The following is a 15,623-nucleotide window of genomic DNA, read 5'->3' as shown; positions in this document are numbered from 1 at the left end:
ATGCCATTGACAACCACCGTTGTCCAATAATTTCGGAGTCACAGTAATCGAAGAACCCTGTTGGGCTTCAATAGCGTAAAATTATGCATGTAAAAATTTTTCTCTCAAAGCTACAAGAGCAGTTGTTTTTTATCTCTTCTGTATACCATACAAGTTATATTGGGGTAATGTTAAATTGTGAATGACATCACGCACTGTCGCAGCTGTTGTCTGGGTAATGTAGACTAGTCAGGCACCTTTCGAACCTTTGGCTGAGTCTCCGAAGACAATTGTGAATTGTCTTGAATAAAGTCTGAGTGAATCAATGAAAGGTAGCCTCCATAACGTTTTTTCGTTAATAGTGATGACAACGCGTTACATTTGGGGGGGGGGGTGTTGCAGGGCGGTAAGGCGATCGTTTTTTTTTTGAGTAACTAGTATTAAATTTAGCAGCGTGTACAATACTACTGTTAACATATAACACTCCCATAGAGATGAGAAAACACTAAATAATGACGTTGGCACGGCCAAAGACGAGAATAGTTCTTTGGAATGCTAATACAGAAGACAAACATGGTTGAGGGTGAGTTTCATATCTTCAAACCTAAATACACCTAAATATTGACTGAATGACTTTTAATTACGATTAGTCTCGCAATTTTTCAACAATACATTAGATTTTCTGTGGTGATACCATGTTAGCCAGTCGTGGCTCTGAGAGAGTGTCTGATAATCGGTTACAATGTAGTATTACCGTATAGCAGTAGCACTAACATTATAGAACACTACCCCATGACAGTAGCTTGGCCGACAGGGCCAATCTATTGCTTGAAATATTAATGCATGTGTAGATAAACGAGGTCAGAGGTCCTTCTCACGTATTAAAGTTTTATTGCATTTGAAAAGTGATTCAATAGCCGACACTAATGGCTAGAGCTTGATCCGTATTCAGCATTCGTTCACTTCTTGGGCAAACCAATTGAACTTATGCCTCCGATGCCATCACCCAGAGCAACCGCTTCGTTAGGAGCCATGATGATCACAGCTGAAAATAGAATATGATTTATTTTTAACAAGAAAAAACACTAAATGAGAAATTTCACATATACCGCATAAATGCATTATTATGATTATATTTTTCTATTAAAAAGACGTTTCTGAAGATCATGTCCTCGACTGTCACTTTGCCGATTGCGTTTCGGTGAAGGCAACGTGGTGAAGACCAGTGTAGTGTGCGGTGTAAGTGTAAGTTGAAAAACAGCAGGAGTTCTTTGTGGCCTCAGTAATAAACCTATTGGGGGTTTCAAATGTAAACTTTAGGTGGGGTAAATAATAATAATAATAATAATAATAATAATAATAATAATAATAATAATAATAATAATAATAATAATAATAATAATAATAGTAGTAGTGATAATTTTATTATTAATATCATCATTATAAAATACTTGGTAAATAGCATCAACAAAAAAACATAACTACGCGTGTACGACACCTATTGTGGAGTATTTTATAGCCTATGCACGGGCAGCTGCACATATAAATACACACGCTATAGAAGAGAAATGCCTCACACTGCATATAGGTAAAACGTTCATATTTAAGGGCTCGTTTGGGGGGGTGAAGCTCCCTATGCCGTGGATCTAACGATGTATGTAGTAGTAGTAGTAGTCGTAGTAGCAGTAGTTCTAGTAGGTAGCCACCTCTACAGCCGGACAAGAGGAGCAGCACGTGCGCAGCCTTTTCGATTGGGGAGGAAACCCACGCACGTTAATCATATATAAAGATAGTTGTTTCTATGAAATACCTTACGGGGAAGAGTATTGATGAATTAAAATCTCCAATATATTTGCCTTGAATTTGATGCTTACAAATCAAACCTAGGATCAGAAGGACGCGCTTTAGGCACTATCTGACCAGAAAGGGTTGTCATGCTAAACTGGCCGGGTATAAGCTGCTTGGTTTTAGCAAGGTTCCGCAAGGATTGGCCCACAGTGCCATTCACTAGAGCTTGTGAAAAGTGGGAAATAGACACGAAGCGCAGTCCGTAAGAAAGTGCACGAGGGCCACCTCTTGTTTATTCTTTGTAACGTTCCCTTCATGGCAATACTTCTTTATGCTGAATATACAATGAACACATGCGAGATGGTGGTACTTTGAGTGTTAACTAAATGGACGTACGGACAGACAGACATATGCACGGACGGACAAAAGAACGCATGGATGAGCGGGCACATGGACGGACGCACAGGTGAACGGACGGACAGATGGACCCAAGAATGAATGGACGCTTCGCTCCACTCATCATCATGCACTCCGTGGATATGATGTGATTTTTGCTTTGATAGACATAAAAATAGTGACATCGAACTGGATGCGGGGCACTCGACACAGAATTGATAAACGCCACAGGTGTCAATAGAGTTCACTGGATTCTCTTAATGTCGACACGAGGAAACCCTTCACAGTCCCTAGACGCCATTACAGTTTACTAAATCAGGGGAGTGCCTGGAACAACTTTCAAAAAATGGAGACCACACGAGGTCATGCCGCTCGGCGCTGCGATCGCTAGTTTGCAGTGCATCATTGTTTTGAGACTTGCGTGGGGCTCCATTCAGAAAAGTGGTGCAAATGTGAATGCCCGCCTACCATTCGAAAGGCCCAGTATTTGTCAGTTACAAACGATTTTCATACAAAGAGCTATGCAATAATACTGCTTTTTGGGTTGCAAATAGTATGTGATCATTTTTATGCGTGATGGATTAAACAAAAATAACGAAAAGCTCAGGTTCTAATTGCGCCTTTAGATGATGAGTTATTATTTCTAGTGTGAATTGGCATTGTTTTATGCAGTTTTATTTGGTTTTTCGTGATAGCTTCAGTCAGTATGTATCACTACAAAAAGTAACATTAAATATGATGAAGAGACAAAGAAATTCGAGAGTGGTAGTAGTAACTATTTGTCATGCCACTACACAGTATTCAACAAACCTTAAGTAAGGATCCGCGATCTTTGCGATAATGATAACTGTAGGAGCCCATCCTTTACGATTTAGGCCTAGGTTATTGATGAATGCATAATTTGCTCAGCCGAATCGAGTAATTGATTTTTTTCTAAACTATATTTGGGGCGTTTCCAATAAATGAGATTGTTCTAGAGCACGCATTGATTGATTTGATTGATTTGTGGGGTTTAACGTCCCAAAACCACCATATGATTATGAGAGACGCCGTAGTGGAAGTCTCCTAAAATTTGGATGACCTGGAGTTCTCTAACCTGCACCCAAATCTGAGCACACGGGCCTACCACTTTTCGCCTCCTTTGGAAATGCAGCCACCGCAGCCGGGATTCGATCCCGCTACCTGCGGGTCAGCAGCCGAGTACCTTAGCCACTAGATCACCATGGCGGGGCCTAGAGCACGTATTATTTATTTATATATTAGCAAAGCTTTGCCTACCCAGTGCGACGGCAACAGCAACAAGAAGGTCCATTCCCAAAAGCTGCTTCATTTTGAACTTTTTTTCTCTGCAGAAACAATTTGAGGCATTAAGGATTTAGCACTACAGTTGATACTTTCAGGTTACTTATCTACACATTATTTTTGCTTCTATAATCATTTGTAATACAATCATAGTGCTAAAGATGGCTGCATTGCTGCGGGTACTTTCTCAATTTCGTCAGCTTTATACATTCCTGTCTAGCCATTTGTACGGCTACCGCTGCCGATGTGCAATTGTACACTTTAAATTACCAAATTGTGTGTCGAGACTCTGTTCGGAGACCATGGTTTTCTGACAGTTTCACTTTTTACGACCAACATTTATTGAATTGTCGAAGCGTTTCAAGCACGTAAAATTTGACCACGTGGTCCAAAGCTTAACAAACATTTTTAGGCGCCGCTCAGAAATAAAAAAAAAGAAACATTAAAAGCACATTTGGTCTTCACCTGTTTATTCTCCCTGTGTGAGTTGGACAACAAATAAGTTCGTAACCTGCCGAAAGCTACAAGTGACGAACATATTCTTGTAGATAGGGGTCCGAAGAAAACTCTGAAGAGGTAGAAGATAACATATCTGGGAGTAACCTTGAGAAACCTTGTGGTGCTCACTAATTTATTTTATTTTTTTTCTTCAGCACTCAAAGCAGACAAATTCACACAGGAAAGTAGGTAGGAATATAGATCAACTGGTCTCAAAGAATAGTAAGATAAAAATGACCACATTTTAATGTGTTTTTACTGATGCAACCTATTTATTACCACATGAAAACAATAGTTATCCTTGATTGATGAAATGTCAGATGGAGGGCATTTTCCCTACCCTGTGTTATAGTAGATACATGAACATTTTTTCCGGAATGTGAGGCCTGCCTAATGGTAGCAAGCCGCGCTATCCGACGTGCTTTGCAGTAATAAAATAGGTGAGTCGAGAAAAATACTATGAGTATATTTTATGAAAATATTTGCGTGGGAGAAATTTTGATGCGCCGTAAGCGATACCAGGGAAAAACAAGCCGAGTTTAATTGAATAAATTAAGCAACGGTGATTACTTTTCCCTGTAATCAACCCTACCTCCGCAGCCTGTTCAAGTATTTGTTGGAACAATGTTTGAAAACGTACTAATCGAACTAATAATTAAGAGGCGAAAAAACATATCAGAATTCTCTAAGCACGTTGTAATATTTTAGGGTTGAAGCACCTAAAGTTACTGTGAAATTAGAGTAGTAGGATTAATTTAAATTTATTGCAATACTCGAAGAAAAGATGAAGATCTCTCGGCTATCTAATTTGAGCTACTCGAGGCGACCACCTAATAAAAGAAAAAAATTCTCTGATGAGGGTTGTGGCAGTTTCAAGGACAACCTCAATATAACAAACCTTATAAGCAGCGTGGGTTTAAGCTCTAAAACAAAAATCTGAATATGAGGAACATAGTTGTGGAGGACTCCGGAAATTTCGATCGCCGTTTTTTGTGCACCGAAATTGTCGATAACCTAAGTGTTAAAACAATCTTGCTGATGGCTGCGTCAATGGTGGATGTGACTGTTTGAATAAAAAGCAGAGTATGAAGAGCAGGGCTATGCATCACCAATACCTGCCGCAGTGTAAGGCACAGAAGGCCAGATGGTAAGTTTCCGTCGAGTTCACTATAGACCCCGTTGTGTCGCCCCAATGTGCTTCCCAAATACAACTGCTTTAGGAAACATACGATCAGATGGACGAAAATGTAGGTGCCTTGTGGATTAGGACTGTTTGTAAAAATGGCGATTGTGAGCAATGTACACGCTGTAGCGTAGCCATAAGCGATGCGTGGTACTCGTTCGGGGCACAAAACTCGACATCACTGAACTTTATTTGCGCTGAAAAATTTCCCAAACCTACTTCACAGATGAAATTAACAAGCGAAAAGGAACTGACCTTAGAAAAGATCGACGCCTATTGAGAAAGTGCATTTTGGTTCAAATATGCAAACTTCGTCGCAACTACGCTTAGTAGCAAAAGGCGCAGGTGCGCTGAACACCACTGCAATAGTGTGGTGCCCACACAGTGCCGCGATTGTGAGGTCGGCATGGGCAGTTTCTGCTTCATATCATTTCTCACTAGGTTCCGAAAAAATTCATAATTCTTTTCGCGATGTGTCAAGTCGTGACAGAAATTTGTCACTTTTGCTGTACCCTAAGGGCCCAACTTGACCACATGGTTATAGGCCATATCTTATAAACTAAGTTTTCATTCACATAGATACTGTCAGCATGATCTATCAGATGCATATAAAATAAAATACGACGCATGTTTTCACAACACGTATGAAAATAGAAACTAGTGTTTAATGGGTTTGTTATATGAACTGCATGGTGTAAGCACGCAAGAGAAAAGTTGTACGTTTAGGTACGTCTGGTTACCAACATTAGTTACAGCCTTACATCAGTTTTTTTTTTCAAAACAATATATTGGGGCCAGTTATTATTCACACAATTCATATTTACACAGATAATCATAGGAATTCATTCACTCACCGCCGCTTTTGTACCAGTTCTTCGAGAGTATGTGTAGATAGTCTAAAGCATGGGCTTTATATAGTTCAAGCCAGTAAAATGAAATGAAATAGATCATTGGCTCTGGATAGCGCGTCTAATCAAGGCTGAAATTAAATCCTTCTATCCCCACTCATACAGACCTAGAATTCATTACTTACAGAAAATTGCTTCGAACGCAGTAGCGAAGAATATCATTCAAGCAATCGTAAAATAATTTTTGGCCGCATACATCGTCTGCTCTGCTATATAATTAAAACAGCACATAACTACCTCACATGATGCGCTTAATGTCAATCTTAATAATAAATATGTCACAAAATATTTCAATTTAACTGGCTCAGACCCCATAGAATAAGGCGTAACATGATTACTCGTACCAAAACCCAACCTGTAATTGCAGCAATCAATAAAAAACTTTGTGCCCACATCTATTACCTGCTCTCGTTATGTGATGTAATAAAAGCCACGTCTAGCTCAAATAGTACGTTTTACGTAAAGGCTAATAATAAATAGGTTTTGTTTGACACATACGCCACGGATGTAGCGTATGTGTCGTGAAAAATTTTCGGCCACGTAGCGTTGTGGTCCATGAACATTAGTGGTTGACTATACGAATTGTCATTGTACGCTTATCATCATCATCATGATCATCGTCATCATGATCATCATTATTACTATTGTCATCATAATCATCAGCCTGACTACGCCCTCTGCAAGACAAAGGCCTCTTCCGTGTTCTGCTTGTCAACATGGTCCTGTGCTTGCTGCTGCCATTTTATACCGAAAACTTTTTAACCTCATCTGCCCATCTAAAATTCTGTCTCTCTATAACCCGCTTGCATTTTCTGGATATCTAGTTATTTACCTTCACTGACCAGCAGTTATCCTCTCTACACGCTACATGGCCGGCCCATGTTCATTTCCTCTTCATGAGTTCAAATAAGATTTCCTTAACACCGGCTTGTTCCCGGATCCACTGTGCACTCTTCTTGGTTTAATGAGGCTGCACATACCATTTTCTTTTCCATTGCTTGCTGCGTGGTCCTTAATTTAAGCTAAACCCTCTTTAAAGGTCTCCAGCGTTCTGCTCCGTAGCTAAGTACCGGACAAATGTAGCTGTCATTTACCTTCCCCTTGAGAAATAGTGGCAATATATCTGTCGAAATTCGAGAGCACTCGACAAATGTGCTCCACCCCATTCTTATTCTTCTAGTTAATCCAATCTCTTTGTTCGGCTCAGCGGTTGTTATCTGTCCTAGGTTGTCAAAGTCTTTTAGAACTTCAAGTGCAATATTACCGATCTCGAAACGCTGTTCTCTTGTGACGTTGTTGTAGATTACTTTCGTTTTCTGCATATCACTTTAAGATCTACCTTTCTGCTCTCCGTGTCCAACTGCGCAATCATGAGTTGCAATTCATCCTCTGAGTTACTCAACAATGCAATGTCATTGGTGAAGCGCAGTTCAATAAAATGCTCTCTATTAACTCTTATTCCTAACCCTTTCCATTTGAGGCCCCTGGATACCTCCTGAAAGGAAGGGATAAATACCATTGGGGAGATTGTATCCCCCTGCCTTACACGCTTCTTGAGTGGTATTCTGTTGATTTCTTTATGAAACACTATGGTAGCTGTGTCCCCCTGTAGATTTCTTCCTGGATGTTTATATATGCTTCGTCGACGACCTGATTCCACAGTGTCTGCATGCCTGCTGATATTTCTACTGAATCAATGGTCTTCTCGTAATCAATGAAGGCTATGTATAGTGGTTGGCAGTATTCTGAGCATTTCTCTACTACCTTATTGGTACTATGAGTGTGGTTGATTGTTGAGTAGCTTGTTCGAAATTCTGCTTGTTCCTTTAACTGATTGAATTCTATTGTTGCCTTAAATATGTTAGCAATTGTCTTTGTAGTTCGATTGTATACGACGGAGAGCAAGCTGATCGCCCTGTAATTCTTCATCTCCTTGTCAACTCCTTTCTTATGTATAAAGATGATGTAAAAATTCTGGTACTCTTCCGGTCAGGAGACACCTTTTAAACACAGTGGCTAGTTTTTCTAACACAATCTGTCCATCTTTCAGCAGATCTCAAGTTACCTGATCCTCACCGGCAGCTTTGCCTCTTTGCATGCTCTCCAAGGCTTTTCTGATTCTTCTATCATCAATCGTTGGGTGCCATCAGGGTTACTGCTTGTTTTTATAGTAAGCTATAGGATACTATACAGATCTCTGTAAAAACTCCTTCACCATTTTAACTATCCTATCCATATTGGTAGTTATTTTGCCTTCCTAGTCCCTCAGTGCATACATCTGATTTCTGCCTATCCCAAGCTTCCTCTTCACTACTTTGACGCTTCCTCTGTTCTTCAGAGCATGTTCGATTCTCTTCATGTTATAACTTCTTACATCGGATATTTTACGCCTAATAATCATTTCTAAAGCTCTGCTAACATTTTTGTCAGTTGTATTTAGGGCTTCCATGCTTTGACGCTTCTTAATGAGGTTCTTTATTTTCTGGGACAGCTTGCCAGTGTCCTGTCTAACTGCCGTATGTCCAACTTCCCCTGTACACTCCGTAATGTTACTCGTCAGATTTTCTTTCATTGCGCCAATGCTAAGGCTAGTTTCCTCGATAAGAGCCGAGTACCTGTTCTGAAGCGAGACTCTGAATTTATGCACTTTGCCTCTCAGTGCTAGCTCATCGATCCGCTTGTTGTGCATCAGTTTCTGCCGTTCCTTCTTCAAGTTTAGGCAAATTCAAGACTGTACTATTCTATGGTCATTGCATCTTTCCTTGCCAAGCACTTCCACATCCTGCACGATGCCTAAGTGTGCACTCACTATAAAGCTTATTTCGTTCCTAATTTCACCATTAGGGCTTCTCTATATTCATTTAGGTTCCCTCGTTTTCGGAAGAAGATAATAAATATTCGTAAATATTTCCGTTCTACAAATTTTACTAATAGCTCCCTCTGGCATTTTTAGTATCGACGCCGTAATCTCCTACTGCTTGGTCTCCAGCCTGCTTTTTTTCTACCTCGGCATTGAGGTCCCCCATCAGTATATTGTACTGTGTTTTTATTTTACTCATTGCCGATTTCGCGTTTTCCTGGAAGCTTTCAAGTGACGCGTCATCAAGGCTTGATGTAGATGCATAGGGCTGTACCACCTTTATTTTGTATCTCGTATTGAGCTTATTAGGATACCTACCACCCTTAAATTATAGCTATAGTATTCCTCTATGTTGCCAGCTATATTTCTGTGGATAAGGAATCCCACTCCCAGTTCTCTTTTTTTAGCCAAGCCACGATACCACAGGACGTGTCCATTCTGTAGCACTGTACAGGCCTTATCTGTCGTCCTAACTTTACTGAGCCCTAATATATCCCACTTAGCACCCTCTAGCTCCTCTAGACCTCCCTCACTAGATAAGGTTCTAGCGTTAAACGTTGCCATGTTCAGGTTCCAATACACTTAAAACACCAACTGAAAATAAATCAGTTACAGTCTTTAAACTGCACTATGCAGAATAGTAATTTTTTTTCTTAAGTAATGACTGTAGCAGAAAACAAGGACGGCTTTTGGGACGGCTTTTCATTTGTCACCCTTCACGAAAAAAAGAACGACCGGCTGCCGTTTAGGTGATCTCTCGCATTTCATGAGCGGAGAAAATGCGGGGTACTCAATTGTTGCTGCAGGTCTCCGAGTACATTTTACAATAAGCATACATGAGGTAGTTGTCCGTATAATAGGTTAAAAATGCATAAAAAATAAAATTCTCAATTTCTAAAGGAATGTGAAAAGACGAGAGAAACACTGAGATGTTCTGATGTCTATCATAGGCCGTAAAACTTAACAAAATATTTGTTCCCTCATGAACCTGTGCTTCGTTTTCTCGATAGTTTTACTTTCGATTAGCTTTCTTTTCACATATAGCATAGGCTCAGAAATTCATGACCTACATTAAATAAAAATCTTCACCAGCGCCACTATGCCACCAATATTGCCGCGTCCACCGATCACCAGGAATGAATGCTGTATTATTACCTTACCCTAGTGTTGCTGGCGCCGTGTCACCTGAATGACGCCGTCAATCTTTCTAAACCTAACAACATTCATTTAAATACAGAACGAATATCAAGTGCGCAAGAGCAGTACAATAATTCTGGTTACCGACCATGACGTTTTCTTCTTTCATTTTAATAAGCATTTATTTAGTAATAATTCTTCACAATTATTTTCCCATGACATCCATGGCTACGAACATTATGAAACTTTAGGGGTGGATAAGATAAAATACTCATACAAACTTTGCGCACTCAATGCATGTAGAGATACGAAGAATTGCCAAACTCTTGCCATACAGCCTGTATTCCAATCCGCGTAAGCCTCGTACAGCTTGCATTCCACTTCTCATCTTAGTCAAGGTAGAATTATATTCTTTTCGCCCCCCATAATTACGTCCATCTCTCCGCTGTTGTGTCGAGATTGGCATATTTATTAGGAGCGATGATGAACACCCCTAAATAAGCACGCCTCTCGATGATGAGCCTACATGACTTCTCCTTAGTAAAGAGAATCAAATTATTTACGTTGCGCAAACACTATAAATGAGTATTTAAATGCCGTAGTGGGGTCATGCATATCGTTTCAAGCTTTGATTCTTTATTCAATGCCTCGATTGATCTTCGTTCATTTTACGGCTGTTTAGATTGGCATTTCGATGTGTTAAAATTTTGGCACCTTCTTCAAGATATAGAGCTGAATGTTTCATTACCAGAAACTGTCGGACTTCTTTTTTTGACCCATTAACTAGTTTGAAATAACATAAAGCAAAATATATGTACCTAGACATCCTGTCCGAATATTTTTCTCACTAGATAGTTTTTTGCGTTATCAGATATTTGACATATTATGCAATCTTTACATGCTCAATATGACGATGGGTGACTGTATTGCACAGTGACTCTTATAAACTTATTAAAACTTTGTTAGGGCTTCAATAGCTAGAAGTATTCAAGATTGAGCAACCTTTCCAATAAAAATATTGCGCATACAACACTCGTTCAAGAGCGGAGAAAAAACAAGGAGAAGCCCAGTAGAAGACCCGCATTGACTTAGTGGCATGTCTGTGTAATGCGGTCATTTATTGTACATGTGTCGGTGTTCCAGTACGAAGTTAGACCGAAACACATGCAGACACATGCGAATAAAGGAAAACATACCGGATTTTTCAGTGTGGTGCTCAGGTAGTGTCAGTCTCAATTCTGCCAAAATGGTTATTTTGCACTGTTGTTTCCATTAGAATCTCAAGGCTGTGTAGTAGTTTAAAGGCTTGCTATAAAAATACAGTGAAATTGTTGACTGCAGGTTACGCCTGCAGTCAACCATTTGTGCTTTTCCCAGAGCAGCCTCAAACTCAGATTGATTACTGGCATTGTGTGTTTTGGAGATAATTTATAATAAACAAGTTGAATTTACCAAACAGAAAACAAGCCTTGAAATTGGTATCCTGAAAGAAGCCTTTTTATCAGTGGCCTTGCAAAAAAAGGTATGGTGGGAGGTAGTCGTGGGCTTTTCGCAATGTATCGCACGAGGGGGTGGTGAAAGTGAACACGTAATTAACAATGATTGCTGCCTTTATAGTCTTCGTTAATGAACCTGGAGCAATTTTCCGCGAGTGATGAAAACTTTGCCGTTTTGAATTTGGTTATAAGAATTTCAATTAAAATACCTATTAAATATGTCCTTGCACATAAATGCCTTATTTGTTCCTAGTACTAACTTTATCGACATAAGTGAAAAAGGTTCGCCCTATATATTAACCACAAGAGCCCATGTTTTGCACTATCTATTTATACTCTCTGAGGCCGCTCAACAAAAGTTTTGGTGAGTGAACAACTTTATGCAAATATCTGTGTAAATAAGAGCTATTTAAGTATTTTGCGAACATTAGCCTACAGTTAACGAAAACTTGTTTCCAAGAAGTCATTATGTTGTTAGCTTCGTGTGCTGACAAGTACATTTACGCTCTTTTGCAAATGAGTGCCTAAATCTCACCTATCGTTAATAATATATTCATTACGGTACAGCTGATTGTATTTATTATTCACTACTTATATATTCGAGAAATACTCCAGGCGATAGGGACCGTATATCAGCCCATATTTTTTAATACATCTCAACAAACCATTAGCCTTCATGCAGACCTCAAGATGGGACAGGTGGTTTAGCTGATAGAGCAAAGCAGTAAAACATCTCGCCCTATATTATGGCCAGGTTCATATTGATAGGAATGCCAAGAACTTTTCGAACATGCAATATTCAAAGTGTTATAGTTGTCTGGAAGAGAAGTCACTTTTTCGTCTTCATCGGTTCCGAGAATCCATAGCTATGTGAAACAAGCCTTTGTGATTGAATGACATTAAGCAGAGCAGCACCCAATCTGTCATATTCTTGTCGTTCGTGTACGTGTCAAATGTTGCACTACAAAACTTTTACATAACATCCACGATATTCGTGATAAACAATCAACCGGTCATGGTAATTGTTTTGCACTTTTCCAACGCATAGTTGAAGATGCACATGAGCACTTTCATTTCAATATTTACTGATGTAGATTCCGGTTTTCCATGAAAATCTGTGGAGTCCTTCTATATTTAGCTTTAGTTCAAAGACCTTCTGGGATTGTTTCGACTACATCTTTCTTTTCGCCGATGAGCCCTGCCACGGTGGTCTAGTGGCTAACGTACTCCACCGCTGACCCGCAGGTCACGGGATCAAATCCCGGCTGTGGCGGCTGCATTTCCGATGGAGGCGGAAATATTGTGAATTCGTGTACTCAGATTTGGGTGCACGTAAAAGAACCCCAGGTGGTCGAAATTTCTGGAGCCCTCCACTACGGCGTCTCTCCTCATGATATGGTAGTTTTGGGACGGTAAACTCCAAAAATCGATCAATCATTATTTTGCTGATGATGGCGCACTATTTCTGGAAGCTAATACTAAAAGGGAATGAAATGGAATGAAAAAAACTTTATTTCACTAAAAGGGAAATAAGTACTTTTCAATTCGACATGAATCTTGTATCGAACAGGAGAATTGTTATATTTTAGAAAATAATTATCTGGAACAGAAAGATCATATGTGTCGCTCCAGTGTGTGCTGCCCATAATGGGTTGATTGATTGATTTGTGGGGTTTAACGTCCCAAAACCACGCTATGATTATGATAGACGCCGTAGTAAAGGGCGCCGGAAATTTCGTCCACCTGGGGTTCTTTAACGTGCACCCAAATCTGAGCAAACGGGTCTACAACATTTCCGTCTCCATCGGAAATGCAGCCGCCGCAGCCGGGATTCGATCCCGCGACCTGCGGGTCCGCAGCCGAGTACCTTAGCCACTAGGCCACTGCGGCGGGGCACCCGTATTGGGTTAACTGAAACAAAATATAGTCGCTGCGCGTTATTTTCTTTGATATAACCTGAATCGCTTTACCATAATAGCACTGCCAGCTTAACAGTCAAGAACGCAATCATTTTTCTGCCGACACTAAACGCGCGCCAAGGTTTCTGCCATTTGAATATTTGGCTAAACTGTACCACCTTAGAATTCTGCACGGCACTCTACGTTAACAACGAAAAATATGTCTGAATTCGCTGATGATCTCTATAGGGTAGACAATCAAATTTGTAAATCTGGAAAATAATTCATATATTTAGTACCGCAACCGTCAATCCAATGGAAGCAGCCTCCCGCAGCTGAGGAACAATGAATGAAGAACAACATTTTTTTACCACACCTAGTACCCCTTCGTGAACTTTAACACGTTAGAATTGTGCCGAATAATGTCTTACTTTAGGTTTTCTACCACCATCTTATTTACATTTCCGCACACTGTCTCTGCAAATCCATCGGCTTTGAAGAGAAATCACTAATTTATATGAAATGAATAAATCACAACCACCAGGTACAATCAAAGGATTTTCTAGATACGTTTTCTAGGTTCGCTTCGCAATTCACGTAAGAACGCTAATTAAATCGATGTCTCATGCAAAATAACAAAAAAATATTGCGCAGCTGAATCACTGAATTGCTGTCAATGGAGCGCTTAAATAAATATGTCATACGTTTCTTCTCCACAGAAAAAACTGCAGGATGGATCAATTCTTTGGAATGAACCTGCTTCTTGCTGTTGCCGTCCCATTCGGTGCGCAATACTTTGCTGACTCTAAAGCCTACAACGTATTACACCTGTGGGAATTGCTCGAAAGGCCGGAAACATAGTTTGCAAAAAAAGGCAGATCTCACGTTTTTGGGGAATCGAGGTCATGCGAAGCATGCGCAGTGCAGCTGATCATGTTGAATATTTTTTATTGAGCGACATGTTATGGAAAGCGAGACTAAAAATATGTACAAATGTTGCACGCACATCCACTTGTTGAAAAACTGCAGATGCTTAAAAACCAGTTGTTTCCTCTTGCGCAAAACTGCCAACAGTAACATCATGTATATTAGCAACACCAGAAGCGATGAGCCTATATGAAGCGCTGGGGCTCACGACGATATTAGCTGTGGACGCTGCTACATGAATCAACTTCAGTGAGTGTCACCTATGCACAATCGATGTTCCCTCGACGTCGCAGCTGTATGATAGGTGTACATATGCAGTATAAATCAAATTCGATAGCCAGTACTGCAACCACAATCGCAGTTTCACGAGCATCAGAGTCTATTGAAAAGTAAGTCCGAGACCTGACGTGGCTCTGTGGTAGGATATTTGATCGCCACGCAGGTTGCTGTGATTCGATTTTTGCTCGGACCATGATATTTATTCTGTGCGTTCGTTGGGTCAACGTTACCGAAGACAGTTTTTTCTGAACACTTACGCGTTAAAACTACCCTTGTGTGTTCTTGAAGCATCTGGGTAGATACTAAGTTTCTATCAGCTGTGGCACATGCCCGCATACCAGTGGCACACACTCGCCCTCGGGTATGTGCCACTATTTGAAGGGAGGTTTTTACGACGTGTGCGATGAGATGGTGACATTATTTATGTCTTGACCTCTGCGTATTATTCGTCAAACCTTGGTACCCTTCAAGTTATTTTGGTTCACGCCCAGTCAAGAGGGTGATCATGAGAGCGCCCAGTCGTATGTGGCTATATAGATAGATAGATAGATAGATAGATAGATAGATAGATAGATAGATAGATAGATAGATAGATAACACAATTGCTTGCATTACACAAAGAAATGCTTCGCATTTGAAATGGGATACTTTATTTTGTTTAGCAAAATGTCTGCTAGTTCAGTGCTTGGGCCCTCAGACTTGACCAATCGCTGTACATAGCACCAGAATTCAACAGTAGAGAGCTATTAGAGCACAAGAAACGCTTTCAACAGGATACCACGAGTGTACCACCGTGAGAAGCAGTACGAGTGCGTACTTGACCCACCCGTCTGTGTCCATCCCAATTTGTAGTCTCGTGGTTAATCTCAACGAAGCGATCTTTTAACTCAGGCCATCATAGCCATCATTTCGTCACCCATAAACCATGCTATAGTAAACTATGTGCTAATGGAGGAAGCGTTTCCAAAGGCA

At 40.2% G+C, this 15,623-nt stretch overlaps 1 protein-coding gene across 1 annotated transcript in view; it reads right to left on the bottom strand.

Annotated features, from left to right (window-relative positions):
- Positions 1-847: 847 nt before the first annotated feature.
- LOC142817956 (uncharacterized) overlaps positions 848-15,623 on the bottom strand; it is a 62,981-nt gene continuing 48,205 nt past the window's right edge. Inside the window, exons 2-3 of the mRNA XM_075896024.1 lie at positions 3,442-3,509; positions 848-1,024 (exon numbers count right to left, since the gene is read on the bottom strand). Of these exons, the coding sequence (XP_075752139.1) occupies positions 939-1,024; positions 3,442-3,509 (154 nt within the window). The 3' untranslated portion in view covers positions 848-938. The remainder of the gene's footprint in view (positions 1,025-3,441; positions 3,510-15,623) is intronic.

This window comes from Rhipicephalus microplus, chromosome 5 (genome assembly GCF_043290135.1).
Source record: "Rhipicephalus microplus isolate Deutch F79 chromosome 5, USDA_Rmic, whole genome shotgun sequence".
In the NCBI taxonomy this organism is placed as follows: Eukaryota; Metazoa; Arthropoda; class Arachnida; order Ixodida; family Ixodidae; genus Rhipicephalus; species Rhipicephalus microplus.
Note: the sequence above shows the minus strand (reverse complement) of the source record. Positions and strands in the feature narration are given on the sequence as shown.